Source organism: Triturus cristatus, chromosome 1_2 (assembly GCF_964204655.1).
Source record: "Triturus cristatus chromosome 1_2, aTriCri1.1, whole genome shotgun sequence".
In the NCBI taxonomy this organism is placed as follows: Eukaryota; Metazoa; Chordata; class Amphibia; order Caudata; family Salamandridae; genus Triturus; species Triturus cristatus.
The window spans coordinates 402,492,796-402,512,907 of record NC_140580.1 but is presented as its reverse complement, the minus strand read 5'-3'; the positions used below and the strand labels follow the sequence as shown (position 1 = coordinate 402,512,907).

The 20,112-nt window shown below is 43.9% G+C and overlaps 1 protein-coding gene across 4 annotated transcripts in view; it reads right to left on the bottom strand.

Moving 5' to 3' along the window:
- The window catches only part of STAMBPL1 (STAM binding protein like 1), a 248,774-nt gene that overhangs the window by 140,922 nt on the left and 87,740 nt on the right, over nt 1-20,112 (bottom strand). For 2 of the 4 annotated variants that reach the window (XM_085605611.1, XM_085605617.1), the window contains exon 3: nt 10,126-10,149. The exons of the other annotated variants lie outside the window; for them this stretch is intronic. In XM_085605611.1, the coding sequence (XP_085461737.1) occupies nt 10,126-10,149 (24 nt within the window). The remainder of the gene's footprint in view (nt 1-10,125; nt 10,150-20,112) is intronic. 4 annotated transcript variants of the gene reach the window in all.

The following is a 20,112-nucleotide window of genomic DNA, read 5'->3' as shown; positions in this document are numbered from 1 at the left end:
GCCCCCCCATAAACCATTATTTAGCCCCAGGGAAGTGGTGGTCCCTGGGGCTTAGAGAGCCTTAGGACAGAGGTCCCATATGCCCCCCTACTTTTTATCAATAAAGCCCCAGGGAGGTGGTGGTGCCTGGGGCTCAATGAGTCTCAGGAGGCGGGCCCCTGCAACCTGGCCCACCTAGGGGCTCTATTCAAAAGAAGCATGGGAGCAAAAATAAAAATGCTCATTTTTTTAAAAACGTTTTTCGTGGGACTCGATTGAAGCTGAGTCCCAAGATGGCTGCCAACACTTCCTACTCGAAGAATTGGCAGACAATCAGATCTCACCACAAGATCGGGAGAGTTTGTGGAGTCTTCACATCCCTAGATATCTAAATTTGATTTTTCTTTAATATCTCCCAAACTACTGAATGGATTTATACCAATTTAAAAAAAGGTCGCTTCTGGACCTAGGGCTAACTTTCTCCTAAATTTAGTGTAATTCCTTTCAGTGGGTCAGGTTGTAGTCACGTTTAAAATTTCCATGGGAATTAACATGGAAAACACACACACCCCTTCCCTTTTTTCTTCGCCCCTGCTTGATGAATCACCCCGAAACTTTCCATGCACAACTAGAATCAATGGCACACTTTTTTGGGGAAACTTTTGTGAAGATTCGTCAAACGGCGTCGAAGATAAAGGCAAGTCAAAAAACACTTTTCTTATGGAAACATGGTCCCATCTATAAACTGCCGACCGCCAGTAGATTTTATTAAAAAAAAAAGAAATATATATATATATATATATATATATATATATATATATATTACCTACTGGCGGTCGCCAGTAGGTAGTTATAGTTAGGACCACGTTTCCATAGGAAAACCTCAACATTCTATTTTGAATAACTTTGGCGCCGGTCGACGAATCCTCGCGAATTTCTCAAAATAGGTGGGGCGCTACGCTCCGCTCCTACCCTGAAAGTCTCGGGGGGATTCGTCAAGCGGGGGCTGAGATAAAAGGGGGGTCCCAAAACGCGTTTTTCCCATGCATTTTTCCATAGGACCTTTAGAACGAGCTACAGCCCGAACGGCTGAACAGAATTACTAGAAATTTGGCAGAGAGGTAGTCCCTAGGTCAAGGAAGTGCTTTTTGTAGGTTTGGTGTAAATCTGTTCAGTAGATTCTGAGAAAATAGCCTTTAAATCAATATATATATCTGAGCCCGCTTACAGTACGCTTACCGTACGCTTACGGTAAGCGTACGGTGGCGTGCGCGAGCGCGATTCTGATTGGCTCTTAGATCTTAGTAAACATTCGAATCGGCAGAAACCAGGAAGCGGCGTCCGCCATTTTGTCTACCGCACTGAGTGTTATGTATCAAACATGATGGCCAAAAACATGTTACGGGGATGTTTTGACAACTCCCTCTCACATAGTCATGTTGAGGGAGTCCCCAAACATCCCCCAAGAGCAAAAACGGCATTTTTTTTTCGGCAATTTCGCGGGGTACGCTTACCGTACGCTTACCGTAAGCGTACGGTAAAAAAATAAAAATAAAAAAAACACTATCCACACTTTCTCCACCCCTTGTGCAAATGGTGGCCGAAGGCCACCATTTGTGCATGGCTTATCAGTGCACAGAAAATTTTCCCAAAAAATTTCAACAGATTACCTATCACAAGGAAGCGCATAATATGTCCTCCATGTGCGCACGGTGCGCGAAGCGCATCGTGCGTACATGGCCCATCTAGCGTAACGTGGGCACGGCACTAACTGCGTAAAGTGGGTGCGCGGTGCGCGAAGCGCACCGCGTGCTCACTGTGCGCGAAGCGCACCGTGCGCGCACGGAACGAACTGCGTTAAGTGGGCGCGCACGCCACGAATGGCGTAAAGTCACTTAGCATTTAAAAAACCGTACAAATTCACTGAAAAAACCATAGGTTTCACACACGTTATAGTTAGGAATTAGCATTTAAAAAACCTTGCAAATTCACTGAAAAAACCATAGGTTTCACACATGTTATAGTTAGCGGAAATTTTACTGATAAAAAACCAATGAAATTGCCCCGTTATAGTTAGTGCTGGCAACTATAACTCACGCGACCGCAATCTTCTGCTGATGACATATGTGTCTTTATGAAAAAAAAATATTTGTAATATATGTATAGCTAAAAATGTATGGAAGAAGACATGGGCAAATAAGTGTCTAAATACAGTATTAGCATCAGCAGAGGATTGCGGTCGCGTGAGTTATAGTTGCCAGCACTAACTATAACGGGGCAATTTCATTGGTTTTTTATCAGTAAAATTTCCGCTAACTATAACATGTGTGAAACCTATGGTTTTTTCAGTGAATATATATATATACACACATATACACACACACAGACGCGCACACACACACACACATTTTGGTGCTTCTTTGACGGGCTTCTACAATTATTTCTGGGAGGATGAAAATATTTGGCAAGATTATCTAAACTGTAGACCAAATAACACAAATAATGTAGCAAATTCTATGCCAGTATTATTTTCATCAATTTGAGCTAGAAATAAACTTTTGGGTGAAATCTTCGAATTTTGTAGCATATGCAGTCAATTCATAATCATGCGGAAAATGCTGCAGCCACAGAATTGTATAAATCCTTTTGCCCTGACCACTGTTCATTTTTTTTTTTTTTTAATCAAAAGAATCTTAATGACATTCTAATTTCAATAGGTGCCTATAGATAGCTGCACTTAAAAAAACAGCTTGCTCAAGCTGACTACCCTAAAAGCATGCACCACATGTATAAATAATGACTAATGTGTAATATGGCCCTGTATTGTCATCTCTGGGTTCTATGACATTTACAAACCACTCATCTTTGGCCTCCTAATTTAGGATGTCACCAGAACCCTTTGATGGCCATTTTGGACCATGTAACATGGTTACCAGTTATATATCCTCCCCTCGCAATAGATCTCGCAAGTACAACCTGCCATATATTATAAGGCTATTGCAAGGCACCAAGGAGTTACATGACCATATAGAGGAACAAGGTCAAGTTTCTTTATATGATTATAAAACTATGATGTGACTTGCAATATCCTTATGATGTATGGAGGGATTACTTTATTCCTCATAATACGTGGTTGCACCATTCCCCTTCCCACTAACTGCTTAACTCCTTAATGTGTTTCTGATTCATTCACATTTGTGAGATAGGATATTTGCAGTCATGATGAATTTGTAATGCAAATAAAACACAACACAAATCAGCTAGATATTTGTTGCAGGAAGATTTTAGGATAAGGTTAATTTAAATCAGATTAAAAAATATATATATACCATTGCTCTGAATGTGTAGAGATATTTATAGATATTTTGTCTTTCCTGTGCTTACCTACTGCATGCAAAAACAAATATGTTCGCATGAATACTTCATTTCAGCTGGGCACTGTTCATTTATAAAACCTGATCAGTGAAAAGAACAGTCAGATTTCATTTTCACTACTTAAAGTGCAGCTTTAACTATGCTCCATGTCCTGCCTTTTACAGCAGCCAATGCAATGTCAGAACTCAACTGTAATAATTACAGTTTATCCGCTATGTCATTTCTTTATTAATGGCAACTAGAGGCATCATAAGTTGCTGCTAATAATTAGAGGCAGACCTTTATAAAGGATTCTCGCTCTCAAAAACATTTATAGATATCTATGGATGCAGATCCACTACAGCGGATCTGGGGAGCCACATGCCACTAGCAATGCTGTGATTGGCTAGTCACAACCTGAGAGGAAAGTTGCGGGTGCCATTTTCTATATGGGGCATGGTCACAGGGGCTGAAAACAAAAGTGAGAACAAATAGAAGGGGTCAGGATAGCGGGACCCTGACCCCATGGGTGTAAGACCCATACAGTCCCTCACACACCCACTGACAGTCCCACACAACTACTCACACACTCACCCAACTACTCACTCACCCGCTCATAAACTGATATAGCCACTCACACATCCATATAGCCACTCACACATCCATATAGCCACTCACACACCCATATAACCATTCACCCACTCAAACCCATACAGCCACTCACATACCCACAAAAAACTCACTCAATGACTCACAAACCCATACAGAACCTCACACCCACTGACAGACCCAAAAAACAACTCACCCACACACCAATACAGACACTCCCATACCTGTAAAGCTATTCATATACTCATACAGTCACTCCCACTGACAGACCAAGACAGCCACTCACACACCAACAGATCACCAAACTCACTCATCACAGACCCACAACACCACTCACTCACCTACTCACAAACCCATACAGCCACTCACACACCCCTACATCTGCTCAAACACTCAATGACAGACACACACACCCACTCACACACCCACTCACAGACCTACAAAACCTCTAACTCACAAATCCATACAGACACTTACACACCCACACTGCTACTCACACACACCCACTGACAGACACACAGAGCCAATCACTCACACACCACCTCACAGACCCACAAAACGACTGACTCACAGATACACCTGGTATATTAAATGTGTTGCTGTTTTGTATTGAATGTGTGCTTTTGGTTGAGAATGGATCTGAGGAACTGTTGCGGATCTGCCCAATATATAGCTGGCAGACCCCATATTTGGCCGAGGATGCATGACAGACCCACGGATCTGAGTGAGAAAAAAAGAAGTTGAAAAGAAAATAGAAAAAAGAAAATAGTGTTTGGGAAAAGGGTTGGCTCTGAAAAGAGCCTTTGTGTTTATGATGTGTATATGATCATTACATAGAGAAGAGGATGCAGTCTTTCAAATTATAGAGGAACAACCTGTTGCCTTGGTCTGTGAAATGGACTCCATCTTTTCTATATATTCTGGCCATATTGAAGCGTAAGTTGTTGTGGTATATAGCGCCCAGGTTCTAGTCTTGGAGGAATGCAGAAACAGCTTTATTAACATGTTTCATGGATTTCTCTATCTGTGGACAAAATTCGGTTGATCACTGCCATTTCTGTCATTGGCAAATGTTGGAAAGCACCAAGGCAGTATGTGGGAAATGTGTCGTTAATTTACAAAAGGTATCCTTCATTAGGATTTTCAGTCCTACCCGAGTAATTGTGTCTAGGTCATTGCCACCACTGTGAACAATCATGCAGTCTAGATGTTGTCAATTTGCAATGCTTTCAATCAAAGGCAGCAATGGATGCCACTTTAACCCTCTCAGGCCAACCCAAGTAATGGTTACATTAGGTAAACCTAGGTCCTGATCAATGACACTCTTTCTAGCACTCTCTCTGGCCCAAAACACAAAACTTTGGCCCGTAATCCTTACTCTGACCATTTTGAAGACAAGCAGGAGTAACACACAGGAAAAGGATGCAGGAGAATGAGACACTATTTAAGATGAAAGGGAGTTAAAATGGAGGACAACACCTAATATATAAAATTACACATTTGATTGGATGGTGTAGATGTGCAGGGAAGTAAAGTTAGGTAGTGATAACTCTGCGACTGGCTTTGAGAAAATAAAAAGGAGTTATGTTGTTTGGGATATGCTTGGAATAGCAAACAGTCAACCACACCTGCTACAGTTTAATTTGAAGCTAGTATGCTGCTCAGAGACAGTCTTGTGACCTAATGCTAGGAGAGAGCGTTCCAAACATTGTTACAATGGAAACTCCGCTAAAAGAGTATGGGGTAAGGGAACAAAAGAGACTACTCTGTGAAACTTAAAAACACAGTGGTGTGCAAATGTTCCTCATTAGGGAGTGTTTGGCTCCTAATTCAGTATTTTTCACAAAGTAAAATATAAATACAAGGCATTAACAGCAGATTATTAAGTGCGTGTAAGGTATTCTGTAAGGTCCAAGGATCTGCGGCAAATTTACTGGGGGGCGTGCTGAGCAATGCAGCGGATCTACCCAAAAACACTACCAAATTGTCATCTTTACAGAAGACTTAGAAAACGTTCAAAATCTAGAAGTGGTATTAGAAAATTAAATTAAAACATGAAAGGAAGCTGGTGATTTGCTATGTACAGTAATATCAGTTAGAGGAGAGTGGGAAGGGTAGACATTATTGGTACTTTTGTTTTGAGAGTGGAAGAGCATTACTATATTTCTGATTTGAGATTTACACTAAAAAGAGATATTAAGTGATATTAAGAGAGGAGTTGGACAACAGCAAATATATTTTACTTGTATGTGAATTAGGATGTACTATATGAAACCAAATTCTAACTGCAAATAGTCTGAGAGAAAATGTGTACTTTACAGTAAAAGGGAAACTAGAAGGGAGGTTAGATAAGGACATTAAGTAAAAACATAAAAGGAGAAAAAGAAATTGCTATACTGAAAATATAGTTATTTTAGAACGTCTCTATGAATTAATGTGTTTGGCGTTAGAACTGGGTGCTTGGTTATAGTATGCATTTTAATAGTATGTAATTTGTATTCACTGACATAGTCAAGCAGCCACTCATACACCCAGTTACACTCCCAGAAAAGCACTTATGCACCCACCACTCAAATAGCCAGACAATGACTGACACACCAATAAAAGCATTCACACACGAATTTACTTATCTATAGATCTACTTACCGTCATTCACAGACCCATTGAGGCAATGTCACACCCACTCATCCACCTATACAGCCATTCATATACCCAGCACTCAGACGGTTATGAAAACAGACACTTGCATACACAAACACGCAGTTATGTACCCAGTCTCCTAAACATTTAACTCATATACCAATTAACAAAACCAGTCACATACACACCCAGTCATGCAGCTAAAGAGGTAATTACACATCCACTCACACACCCACACAACAGTTATGTATGCACCACTAACAAAGACTGTAGTACACACAGCTACACACCCAAACACTCACTAATATAGCCAGTTACCAATCCATAGAGGCACTTACATATGCATTTACACATCCATACAGTCACTAATACAGGCACTAAGATACACAAAAAGCTACTTACGCATCCAGTGAGACACACACAGAGGAACTGATACACTTACTCACATATCCACTGAACCAGGGACACAACTAGTCACCCACCCATAGAGCCATTTATATAGAGATGTATACACATAGAGTTAGACACTTAGAGAGCCTATTACAAACTTAGATAAACATTTATATAGCTACTCACTTTCTAATAATATATCATATAAAGTTACATGTATTCTATATTTGCTTTTTAGATATTTACTTGTGTTTAAAGAGGAGGATTTATAATGCCAAGAAAGCTAGAAAGGAGCAAAAGAAACAGAGGAAACAGTACTATCTGCTAGAAACTGAGTAAAAAAAAAAAAAAAAAAAAGAATCTGGTGAACGTAAAGAAGAGCTGCTGGTAAGAGAACTAAGGTGCATCTTAAAACAGTATGTGCAAAAATGCAGAATGTAGAAAAACGTTCAAATAAAAAGCGAAGTTTAAAATCAACTCAGAAAGGAGAAGTAAGTCACATTGAAAGTGACAAATGTTACAAGAAACACCTACTTTGACGAGGAGGCAAAATTTTAAAAAAATAAGATTGAGAATGGTTTGAAGTAGTATGATAAGACAATTCGATACGAAATATGAAGCAGTATAAGAGGTGAAGGGCAGCAGCAAAGCAAAAACAATATAGTGAGTGTGGTTGATAAAGAATTTGCACTGAAGCATATGTTAATTATTTGGATACTAAACCGAATGAGAACACTGGATAAAACAGTGTTGTCTATAGAGAGAAAAGGCAAAACAAGCATTTGCAATGCATTAGGTCTCGCATTTACGCGAGTTTGAGCTATTGACATTGCAAATAACAATGCCTATTGGCATTGTCATTTACAATGCCAATAGCTTTAACTCGTGTAACTGCGAGACCTATTGCAGGACGGTGGGTGCAACTTTGATTACAGTAGGGGAGGGATAAACCTGTGAGGGGCTACAGATGAGAGTTCACCCAAGGAGAGGTATACCTGCAACAAGGGTTCAGAGTAGTTACGGGGATGGGCACACCTTCAGAGGACAGTTGAGAGCACACCTGAGGAAATGTAAAATCAAAGAGTGGAGGGACGCGGTGTCATTTTCTGAGGGGGCAGCGAGGGCGCAGTAGGATAATACACACAGTGGACATGTGGGAGCAATCGCCGGGACAAGCATACTGGGGGGGGGGAGGGGGGGGGGGTCTACATTGGGTCCTTTACATGAGCGTGGCAGATGTGAGCCTGTATCGGGGCTGTGGGTGTTCTTAGAGGCCGGGCCGCAGGAATATACTTGGAGGTGACAGGTGTGTATATTCGGGCGAAGTGCTGGTATTGGCCGTACCTAAACTGAGCTTGCCGCTGTTGTGTGTGCACTGCTGAGTCTTTGGGTCAGTGGTGAGTCTTTGTGTGTGTGTGGGGGGGGGAGGGGGAGGGGTGTAGGGGTGTAGGATACCCGTAGAGAAAGGTCCAACTTGACAGTAAATCTGAGAAATAAGGTAAGATTATATTTCAGCAGGTAGATAAGAAGGTAGAGGTATACCTGGGCGCGAGCTACAGTTACACTTGGGGAGAGAAGTTGGGGTATTCCTCAGGAAAGAGGCACGCTCTGTATATGGAGAGAGCGGTGTCCACGTACATTGCGACCTTCTCTTCAAAGTATCATGTGAGTATTGCGTTTTCCAAACTCGTCTCGGTGTTTAAAGAGGTAACAGTTGAAAGTTTATATCTCATTTCGGTAGTTGTATACACCCCTGTCTTAGTAAAGAAGGAAATGTGTACAGCTGGGTGTTTTAAATGTCACTGTGTGTTGTCTTCCGGTTGCTTCAGAATGCTGACTTGAGCCCCAGGTGAGGCTGCGCCTCTCAAGAGGGAGGTGAGGTGTTACCTGAGAAGGGAGTGCAGATTATACTGGAGGACAAAGGCAGGGGTGTACCCGCGAGAGGCAAAGAGATGCCCGGGTGGGCCGGACAGTGGGGGCAATAAGCATGACGAAGATAATGACAGGAGCAAGAGGGAGGCTACCCCCTACCAGACCAATACCATAATTTAAAAGTGGGCGCAACGTAGAAGGGTAACACCCTGCCGCCGCCAGGACTATGGGCTTGAATAATTGAGGTACAGGCGCGCTGTCCCAGCGTTTGCCGCTGGCAATGCAACCAAGACAAGCAGGAAGCGGGATAAGAGAGGGGGTGGCAAATGGCGTGTACATTTCGCGGGCGCTTTGATGTTCGCGGTGGCCGCGCGGCTCACTGAGAACATCAAAGCGCCCGCGAAATGTACGCGCAGGCTGCCAAATGGTGCGCGCGCCCGGCGCACATGCACTGTGTGAAAGTGATTGCGCATCAAAGCGGCCGCAGCGAAAGTGAAAGCAAACAAGTGCTTTCAGGCCTCCAAATGGTGCGCGCGCCCGGCCGGCGCACATGCACTGTATTTGGAGGCCTGAAAGCACTCGTTTGCACTTCCAGATCCCCCATTTACAAAAGCTCTCGCGAGAGCAGCGCTAAAGCGCTGTCTCAGGCGAGACCTAAAAAGGGCTTATTAATAAAAGTAATTTTTGCAAAATGTTCAAAGGAGAATGAAAGCATACGTCCAGTACTGAGGCGCTCTTTAATGAAGAAAGCTTCTTACAAGAGAACGCATTAGTGCATGCAGTTGAAACAACTGGTCGATGCTAGGAGGTAACAGATGGTATTCTCATTGCAAAAGAGGAGATGGTTCCTAGAAAGGAAGATGAAGAGATAGGTAGAGAGGTACAAGGAAGTCATGGATATGCCCCTCGGTATAAATGTGACTGCAGTAGTATTTGTAAACTTCACCAGGAATCAATTAATATATTAAGACATTTTCTACTTCAATTTCCAGATAGAAGTGTGAAGCGGAAAACTGCAATGTTGCAAGCATTAGATCCATGCAAAGGGAGGAAATACAGTAATTTACAAGGACACTCATTTGTGTGTCTCCCAAGGAAAGTGTGCACAAGCTCCTTTCATCATTTTCGAATGTTGGCTGTTCATCATTCAAAAATGCGAAATTTAGTTAGAAGACTTTACTTTGTTAAAATGTCCTGCATTGTGTTTAAGAGAAATGAACAAAGCACTTCTGTATAGTACAGTATCAGAGGTTGAAAATGTTTGTGAAGATATTCACTTACTTTTCTTTGGTCCTGCAGTGCAGTCTGGCCAAAATGAGGAGTTGGTATGTTCAGGTGTAGAGGAACAAAACACAGATATTAGTACTGATAAGTTTAGACGAGAAATAGCAACGTTTAATGCAGTTTCTACAGAGAAACCAAACTAGGTTTGTATTTGTTGTTGGCGCACTCTCTACAAAGGCCAAATTTGAAATGTTGATGAGTCTTCCAAAACTGAAGAAGAAAACAGATAAAAGTGGCTAGAATTTGCAGTGTATTTATTTGTGGAAGAACGTTTTCATTTGTGAACATGCCAGAACATCTGCAAGTATTGCTATGACAACAAAAGGCCAGCCAGAGCAATACACAAGAAGTTGGAGGTGGTAGAAATTCCACAGGAACTTTGACATCTAAATGTTTATAGAACAATACAGATAGAATCTATACACCCTTTTCAAGCAATAGTTTGTATGGAACCAAAAACTGGGAAAGTAGTTGTGTATTTACCTTTAGATTTTAAACAAAATATTGACACTGTGGGTGTAGATAGAGATTTGGAAGAACCGCTTGTTATTCTAGTAAATGGCGTGCCAACAAAAAAAATCTGTCAGGAACTAGTGGATGTAAGTAAGGTGAAGAAAGCTACTTTCTATCTTAAAGAGAATAATGTGTACTTCCACCGCAAGATCGCCAACATCCACAACAGCTTCGACATTTCACCCCCGCACCCATCGGTCGTACCTTCGCACCCTGCCGCCACCCTCCAGACATGGACCGAGGTGACCCCCGAAGACACGTCACGCATGATGAACACCATCCACTCCGGATCTCCGACCGACCCGTGCCCCCATCATGTCTTCAACAAGGCAGCCTCTACCATCGCACCCCACCTCCGAGACATCATCAACACCTCCTTCAACACAGCAACCTTCCCGGAGAGCTGGAAGCACGCCGAACTCTGCGCTCTGCTGAAGAAACAAACAGCGGACCCGACCGACCTCAAGAACTTCCGCCCCATCTCGCTCCTTCCTTTCCCCGCCAAAGTCATCGAGAAGGTCGTCAACAAGCAACTGGCAGCCTTCCTCGAGACGAACGGATCCCTCGACCCATCACAGTCCGGATTCAGAGCTAACCACAGCACCGAGACCGCCCTCATCGCAGCCACCGACGACATCCGAGCCCTGCTCGACAACGGCGAAACAGCGGCACTCATCCTCCTAGACCTCTCCGCAGCATTTGACACTGTCTGCCACCGCACACTAGTCCAACGCCTCAACGACACCGGCATCCAAGGGAAGGCTCTGGAATGGATCATCTCATACCTCTCCGGCAGAACACAGAGAGTACGCCTCCCTCCGTTCCGCTCCGAGGCCACCGAAGTCATCTGCGGCGTCCCGCTAGGATCGTCGCTCAGCCCCACTCTCTTCAACATCTACATGAAACCCCTCTCTGCCATCGCACGCCAACACAACCTCAACATCATTTCCTACGCCGATGACACCCAGCTAATTTTCTCCCTCTCCAGAGACCCCGACAAAGCCAGCCTGCACGAAGGGATGACAGACGTCGCTGAATGGATGAACATCAGCCGCCTGAAACTGAACACGGACAAGACAGAAGTCCTCATCCTGGGACCATCACCCTCCGCATGGGACGACTCCTGGTGGCCCCCGGCACTAGGCACCGCACCTGAACCGACGGACCACGCACGCAACTTGGGCGTCATACTGGACTCCTCCCTATCGATGACCAGACAAGTCAACGCCGTCTCCTCAGCTTGCTTCCACAACCTCCGCATGCTCCGAAAGATCTTCCGATGGATCCCGACCGAGACCAGGAAGACGGTCACCCACGCTCTAGTCACCAGCAGACTAGACTACGGAAACACCCTCTACGCCGGTACTACAGCCAAGCTTCAGAAAAGACTTCAGCGTATCCAGAACGCCTCCGCCCGACTCATCCTGGACGTCCCCCGACACAGCCACATCTCGTGCCACCTGAGAGACCTGCACTGGCTCCCTGTCAACAAGAGGATCACGTTCAGACTCCTCACCCACGCACACAAGTCCCTCCACGACCTAGGCCCAGGGTACCTCAACAGCCGCCTCACCTTCTACACGCCCACCCGCCGGCTACGTTCCGCTAACCTCGCCCTCGCCGTCGTCCCTCGCATCCAGAGAGCCACCGCTGGAGGAAGGTCATTCTCCTACCTGGCAGCTAAGACTTGGAACTCCCTACCCGTCCACCTGCGGATGACCCAGGACCACCTGGCCTTCAGGAAACAGCTCAAGACCTGGCTGTTCGAGCAGTAGCAGACCCCCTTCCCCAAGCGCCTTGAGACCCTTACGGGTGAGTAGTGCGCGATATAAGTTCCATGATTGATTGATTGATTACTATAATGATGTAAATTTTGTCGCACATGGAAGCTGCATGGAGGAGCAAATGTTGCCGTCAGGTGGTCAGTTTGAAAAAGTGGATTGCAGCAGATTTGAAGAAATATTTGCGCAGAACAGTATCCATCCACTGCATTCAAAAGAGGTTATGGGGGATGCCATGAAACTGTATCAAATGAAATAAGCTAAAGGAGCTCCATTGATCGTGCAAGAGAAAGGTTTAGAAGCTCGATCTTTTCCTTAACTATTTTCCACTGGAGTAGGCAAACCGTATGATGACCACCCTGTGCAATTACCAGCAGCTGAGTATAGGTCAACAAGATTATATTCAGAGGATCCAAGATTTTGACAAAGTATTCCATTTGTATTCCATCTCTTATTTGAAAGCGAATTGTCTGGACTATAATATGCTGTTAACCATATTCTTAAAACAGGAGTTCATTTACAAAATACGTGTTCAAAAGGCTTTGTAGACAAAATTCATGGAAAAGGTGAGAAGCTGAAGCATAATTTGATATATTTGATGGCATGCCAACATGGGACCAATTATGTGCACCAACTTGATTTGTTACGCTGAGTTGTGTGCAGTATGCATGGGAGGATTTAAAGAACTTTTGAGAAAAGCAAACCAACATTAAAAGCATCTAATTGAAGACACCAGGAGACCTTTGCTCTTTGGATCTGGCAAATGTTTGCAGGTATTTTAACCACAGATTTCTAGCTATGCTGTCCTTCATCTGTAACAAACAAAATCCATCTTGTGGAGAAGCTAGTGATTTCTTTTAGTGAAAAGAGTACCAAGCAAGATTTGCTCCTCATATTCACATGCTGTTGTCAGTAAAAGATGCACCTAGCTGAAGAACAGACACACAAGTCTGTACTTTCTTTCATAGCGGAGCATATAACATGTCCCATTCCAAAAAAAACCTTAGGAAAAAGGATTAAAGGAGTAAGTACTGCATTACCAATCACATAGATGTGGAAAGTAGTCAGCAAAAGCACAAAGTAAAAGAAACTTTTAATGCAAAATGTCATTTTGGATTTCCAAGACCAGTTATCTCAAAAGGAAGAGTGAACAGTTTTAGGTCTGCAGTGAAACATACACCTACTCGTAAATCACCAAATAAGACATACAGCCAAAGGAGAATAGAGGCTTCAAAATATATTAATGACTACATCCTGTGATTTTGAAAATGTGGAATGCCAATATGGATATTCAGTTTGTGGCAAACAACTCTATAGCTGTTGCTGGTTCTATTACTTCATATATAACAAAATCTGAGAAGACGAGTTTAAAGATGTGTGGAGAGAGATTTCTGCTGAAAAGCCACTAACAATAAAATAGTACAGCTTCAGTCTGAAGATGTTTTAAACACTGAGATATTGGATCCTATGAACGCTGTGTTGAATTCTGCTAATTTATATTCTAAGTCGAAAGGGATTGTTTGGGTGAGTTTAGGCTTAGCAGCAAGTCGAAACAGAGTTTTTAAATCTTTTCCAGAAATTGAATATCTTACAAAAATTTGAGCCAGATAGTACAGAAATTGTGAATACAAACATGTTGGACACTTACTATGCAAAAAGGAGTGTACATCTAGAAAATGTCTGCCTATATGAAGTACCCCAGTACTACAAATTTAAAAATAATGTGATAGAAAATGTAGGTAATTGTAAATTTGCAGTAGTTGGTTGCAGCGGGTCTTTTGTTCGACATAGCTGGGCCAATAAAATTAACCATAGAAAACTGAGTTGCCAGACTGCTGAAAAAAGTGAATTTTTCAATTTTGTACTTTTTCAGCTGTTTCACCTTGGCGTTCTGAAACACAATTACTAGGAAAGTTTGACTGCTATGAATACTCTTTGAATGATGCAAAGGATAGCATCAAGTGATCAGTATATCCAACCAAATTGCAAATATTGAATGATGAAATTCAACAGGAAGACACAACTGCTGCTGAGTTAGCTAAGGAGAGTTCACAAAGCAGCCAAAGTTTCGGTCCTCTAAGTCGGGACATACGTGGACAAGCAATCATTGAAGTGAGGCTGCTATTGCGATGAACGAGGTGGAGACTGCAATGGAGCAAGCAAAACAGGAAGCAATTGATTTGCCAGATTTAGTTGGACAACTAAATGTTGAGCAAATGGATATATATACGGAAGTGAAAGCTGCAGTTGAGCATAGATTGCTTCATCACAGGAAAGAATGTGCATGTTCAAAATGTAAGTTTATAGTGATGTATGTCAGCGGTCAAGCTGGCACTGGTAAAGTTGCTTAATACAAGTTCTTACAGCACCTACTGATTTAGCCACACACAATACCAAAGGTATTACTTTACATTCTCTTCTCATGCTGCCTGAGGAACATGACAAACTTGAATACCAAAGGATATCCGGTAAAACTTGTCATGGAGTGTCAAGAGTGTTAAAAAGGTTAAAACTTTTAATCATCAATGAGGTGAGCATGGTCTCAAATGTAATGCTTGCTTTCCAGCATTTGAGAATACAAGAAGTTTTCACAAAGCATTGTGATGTCCCATTTAGAGGAAAACAAGTGGGGACTAATTACGATGTCGGTCGAAAAGTCTCCAACCGCTGGTCAGAGTCTCTCTGACCGACATGGTAGGTTTAATCTCCGACCGCAGCATTAGGATGACAGCAGTCAGAGTTTAAACCAGGGGGGGGGGGATTCGACTTGGTTCGGACGGGTCAGTCGGAACTGCATCATAACCTACATTCCCTTTAAGGCGCGCGCGCGGGCACACCTTCCCAGACATCACCGCGCACTCCCGGATGTGGAGCGAGCACAACGATTCCAGGACGTCCTGGCGGAGAGGCAGCGAGCGGCGCGAAAACCAGGCACTTTTTTCTGCCGTGCCGGCGAGGAGACGTGGAGAGTGCAGGTAAGGGGGCTTGTGGGGGCTTGAGGGCTTGTGGGCTTCTGGCGGCTTGGGGGGGCTTCTAGCGGCTTGGGACAGCTAGTCGCGGCTTGGGGGGGCGTGTGGCTGCAGAGCGCGGGGCTGATTGTGGCCTTTTGTTTATGTATTGATGGTAATCACAGCCCGTGAAGGGGCTCTGATTACCATCAATACTTAAACAAAAGGCCACAATCGTCCCCGCGCTTTACTAACAAAACAGTAGAGTCGGTTTAAAATCACAGCGTGTACCAAAGTACACGCTGTGTTTTTAAACTGGCTCTACTCTTTTGTTAGTAAAGCGCGGTGCGAGGACGATTGTGGCCTCTTGTTTAAGTATTGATGGTAATCGGAGCCCCTTCACGGGCGCTTTACTAACAAAAGAGTAGAGCCAGTGGGAGCAACATAGAACTGAAGCGGATATTAATTATCCCTTTAGAACTCAAAACATCCGAGTACAGCCTCCTCCGTCCATTCTCGGCTATTAGTTGTTTCAATTTGGCAATTGATGATTCTATAGCCCCTTGTTTTGCTAACAAACCCTTCATGATGTTAGAGATTGACTTTATGACATTATCGTGCAAGGCTTTAAACGGGGTTCTAAAACAGATTTCAACTGAGTATCAGAAAAATTAGATCCTTCATGATTCGGGATGAGAGGAGCAGTCGTCAGGTCACTAATTAGGTCGCAGTCCTTACGCGATACCCCTGGAGCCAAATTAAAAGTACTTCTAGTCTTTGGGCCTACTTTTTCTTTTTATATCCAAGCGGACACTGACCAGATGTATGGGGTTTGGAACTACCTCCAGCCCGTAGTGGGTCTTGCTGGCTTTGTACCACCATCTATCGATATTCTTCGCTCCACACACCACGGTGGTGGATTCCAAATTAGGCTCCAGATGTCCATTCGTCCCCATACAACCAAAACTAAGGTTCACCCCTAGCACATTTTATTTACTCCATTAGCACCCCGACTGCTGAGGTGAGATATGACATGATAGAGGCGCATTTACATAGTGCCTCACAACTATCCAGGTCAGTGTCAGTATTAGGGGAGAGTTTTGCTTACCCACAGTTGGTTATGGAAGAGTAAATGAAGGAGGGGTGGCCCAGCCTCCTCCACTCTCTGACAGGCTAGGGACGGGCCTGCCCTTTACCCAGGCTTTGCCTGGGCAATGCCTGCACCATGGGATTCCTCTAAGCGCTTTTAACGTGCAGCATTGAAAAGCAGCTGTGGCAAGCTCCTTCTTGCTTTCGGGGACAGCAGGCTGGGTAATGTAGTCCTGCCCGGGACCCCAGCAAAGCAGTTCACAGAGTCCCATGCCACAAGAGTACTCTAAGCGCTTTTAAAGCACTGCAGCAAGAGATGGCTGATGGCAATTCCCTCCTTTCCTTCAGGGCACAGCACACTGGGTGATGTAGTCCTTTGTGGGCCCCCAGCAAAGCATCTCACAGCATCATATGCATTACTCCAGCCCCTGACCGCATTTTGGAAAGTATTGAATTTCGGAGTGTTAAAATTTACTATTTCAACTCCAAGTTTAACCACATTGGGGTTTGGGGTGCCAGATTTAGCATTTCCACTCCAAATGTACCCACATTAGGAAAAGTGTTGATCTTTGGGTGGTCAAAATTGAGGAAAGTGATGGACTTTGAGGGGGAGCAGATTGACTATTCCCATTCCACCCTGAACTGAATTGTGGAAAGTGTTGAACTTTGGAGGATTCAACATTACTATTCCCATTCCTAACTTTACCACATAGGGGAAAGTGTTGGACTTTGATAAGGGTAGAGCCAGTTTAAAAACACAGCGTGTACTTTCAGAAAGTACACGCTGTATTTTGAAACTGTCTCTACTCTTTTTGTTAGTAAAGCGCGGTGCGGGGACTATTTCAGGCAGCAACTTTGGGGCCGGAGTTCGAGCCTCGAGGTCGCGCCCACATCCTGTGATTGTGGGCAAATCACTTAATCTCCCTGTGCCTGAATATGTAATGTAAAGTAAAGACGGTGTTTATTTAAAGCGCTCCAATACCTGCAAGATGTCGCACACAGGTACTCCTACCATGTACCAGTGTTTGCGTGTTGCTTTTTTACAGCTGGTTAGATGTTGCCTCCCGTGGCAGATTTCTTGGTAGACTCTGCAATGACCTACATATCCCTCACACACATTGTTTTCCTATCACGCTCGTGTTTTGCACGTAAAACCGGGCCGATTGTTCATCCCCTTTCTCGTTGAACAATAAAGTTGTTTGACACTTCCATCATGGCAGCCATGACTAGCGGTCTAGTCTCCCGCCTGTGCCACGCCCGCTCACTTCCTTTATCAGCAACACACTCCGAGCGGTGAGCTACGGAAGCCTGAGCCGCAGTAGGTCTCCGGCCGTGAATGCGCCGACACCCTGTAAGTAATCCTCCTCCCCTGGGTTCCGTCACAGTTACTTTTACTCGCCAGGCACTATAAACAATCCTTGTTCTTATTGTTTTAGGACAGGCGCTCCCTGGCCGCCAGGTGAACCCGTACTTCAAGTTCTGTCCCAAATGGGGGTGAGTTTGCCCCGCACGGGACCGACAACTTACATTACGATCCCGGCCTTCGAGCCGGGCTCAGTAGTATCCATTGAATTAACGCCTTCACTTTTTTCGTTATTTCGAACTTCAACCACCTTCACATTAGTGCGCGTCACTATTTCGAAGGGCTGTTCACCAGAGCGTAGTCTCACCCTCTATTTATCCACCTCAGAGCATGTCTAGCGCACAGGATATAATTGTGGCATATTTTCATTATGGTGTGCACCTAGTCGCACGTATCAAGTTACGTTAAGGCATGCCCCACGCCTGTTAATTCTCTGTGCCAGCTGTTCACAACGTTTTCCATATCTGAGCATCCGCCAAGCGCCTGTACCGATTACCTACTTGGCAAACACCTATATGGATTAGATATGACTCTGTTTTTGGGTCACTGTGTGAGCACTTTCATAAGGCAGCCACACCATACGCACGGTTCCCTTCATGAGCCCAATAGCACCTAATTCTCTAATTTTGTTTTATGTGTCTGTGTTGTCCTCCCTTGTCCCCTTTCTCTTCCAGGTACCGCAACAACGGGTCCACTACTCTTAGGGACCCAATTGGATTGCATGGTGATGTATTGATAATTTCTGCATCACTAATTATGTAGTAGAGTTGATACACATTTTTTGAGCACTCTCTCACGTGGTCCTGATGAATTGCCACCGACCCGCTTGGGCATAGAGCAAGAAACATGTCGACCGTCTGATCTCCCTAGGGATCATTATAATCCCTTGGGATCACCTATTTTTACTTAGGCTGGTATACCATCAGAATAAAATGGTTCATTGTCTGGCAATACCATACCTATTTTAACTCACTACACCACCACTCACTACACCTGTTGCACTGACCCCCACGCACCCATACGGCTGTCTCTAAAAAAGATCTCCGAAAAAGAGCCCCTTCGCGGGAGCCCGTCGGGCATTGCAGCGCCGGCCCGACGAGGAGCACAGCCCTATGATGAAGCATGACACCTTGCTAGGTGTGTGAGGGCATTCCATAGAGACTAATCGCTCTCCCCCCGCCCATTCCCTTGCTACCCTAGAGGAACTGCATCCCTTGGTTTTGTTTTGTTGTGATGTAAAGTCCAGCCTTGGCAGGAGCAGGAGCCCCAGTCTGTGAACCAAAACCAAACAATGGAAAGTTAGTCGTAAGATGCAGCACCAACCTTCCCATTAGGATTGTTCTATTTTTGCTAATATTTTAATATAAAAGTACTAAAATCTTTAGTAATTTAAGTCTAGTCTATGTTTGATGCACACACGTGTGGTTTTTTTTCTTCTTCGAATTAGTTTTAATGTTTGACATTTAAATCTTACAAATTGCCTGGAGGGTCCCGGCTGCCAGTAGTGACTCAATGGGGGTCCTCAGGAGTGAAAAGTTTGGGAACCACTGGCATGGGAGATGCTATAAAACAAATGAAATACATGTGACAGAGGAAAGAGAGGCACCGTTGGAGGGTGATATTAAGGGAATCTTTGAGGAATACCAACAAAGATTGTTGTAGGCTGGTGCATTGTAAGATTGTCATTTACTATTCCTTAAAAGCTAATAAAAGTCAATATATAATGATACATGTGTTGTAGAATGCACCATTGATTCCTAATTTTCTTTGGGGGGAGAGGCCACTCACTGCACTTAGTGTGCACTGTATGGGGACTGGTCTGAAACCACTCTGGCCCTGGCAGGAGCCTTGTACTGTGAAAGAAAACTAACTATTTAAAAGTTCATCACCGAGATGCAGCACCAACCTTCCCATTACATGTTCCCGTTTTTGGCAAACTCTTACAATATAAAATACTAAAATCATTAGTGATTAGAGTTTGTTTTTGTGTGCCCATGTGTTTACTTTTTTCGAATTACTCTTGTACTGCTTACATCATACTAATAATGAAACACATTGGCACACGCCGGTTTGTCCTGGACTGGAATCCCAGGTAATTATTTGGTCATTTTTTCTATTGGGGTCTTTAGACCGGTCCCATTCATAGTTTGTGATTCTTCAAGCGTTTGCTGACTATCTTGTCTTCAGTTGCAGGTTTCCAGTCTGTAAGGTATTTGGATATGAGTGGTCAGGTGCGAGTACCCACAAAGACAAGGTAATTCTGTGTACGTTACTCATTGGGTTGGGGGTT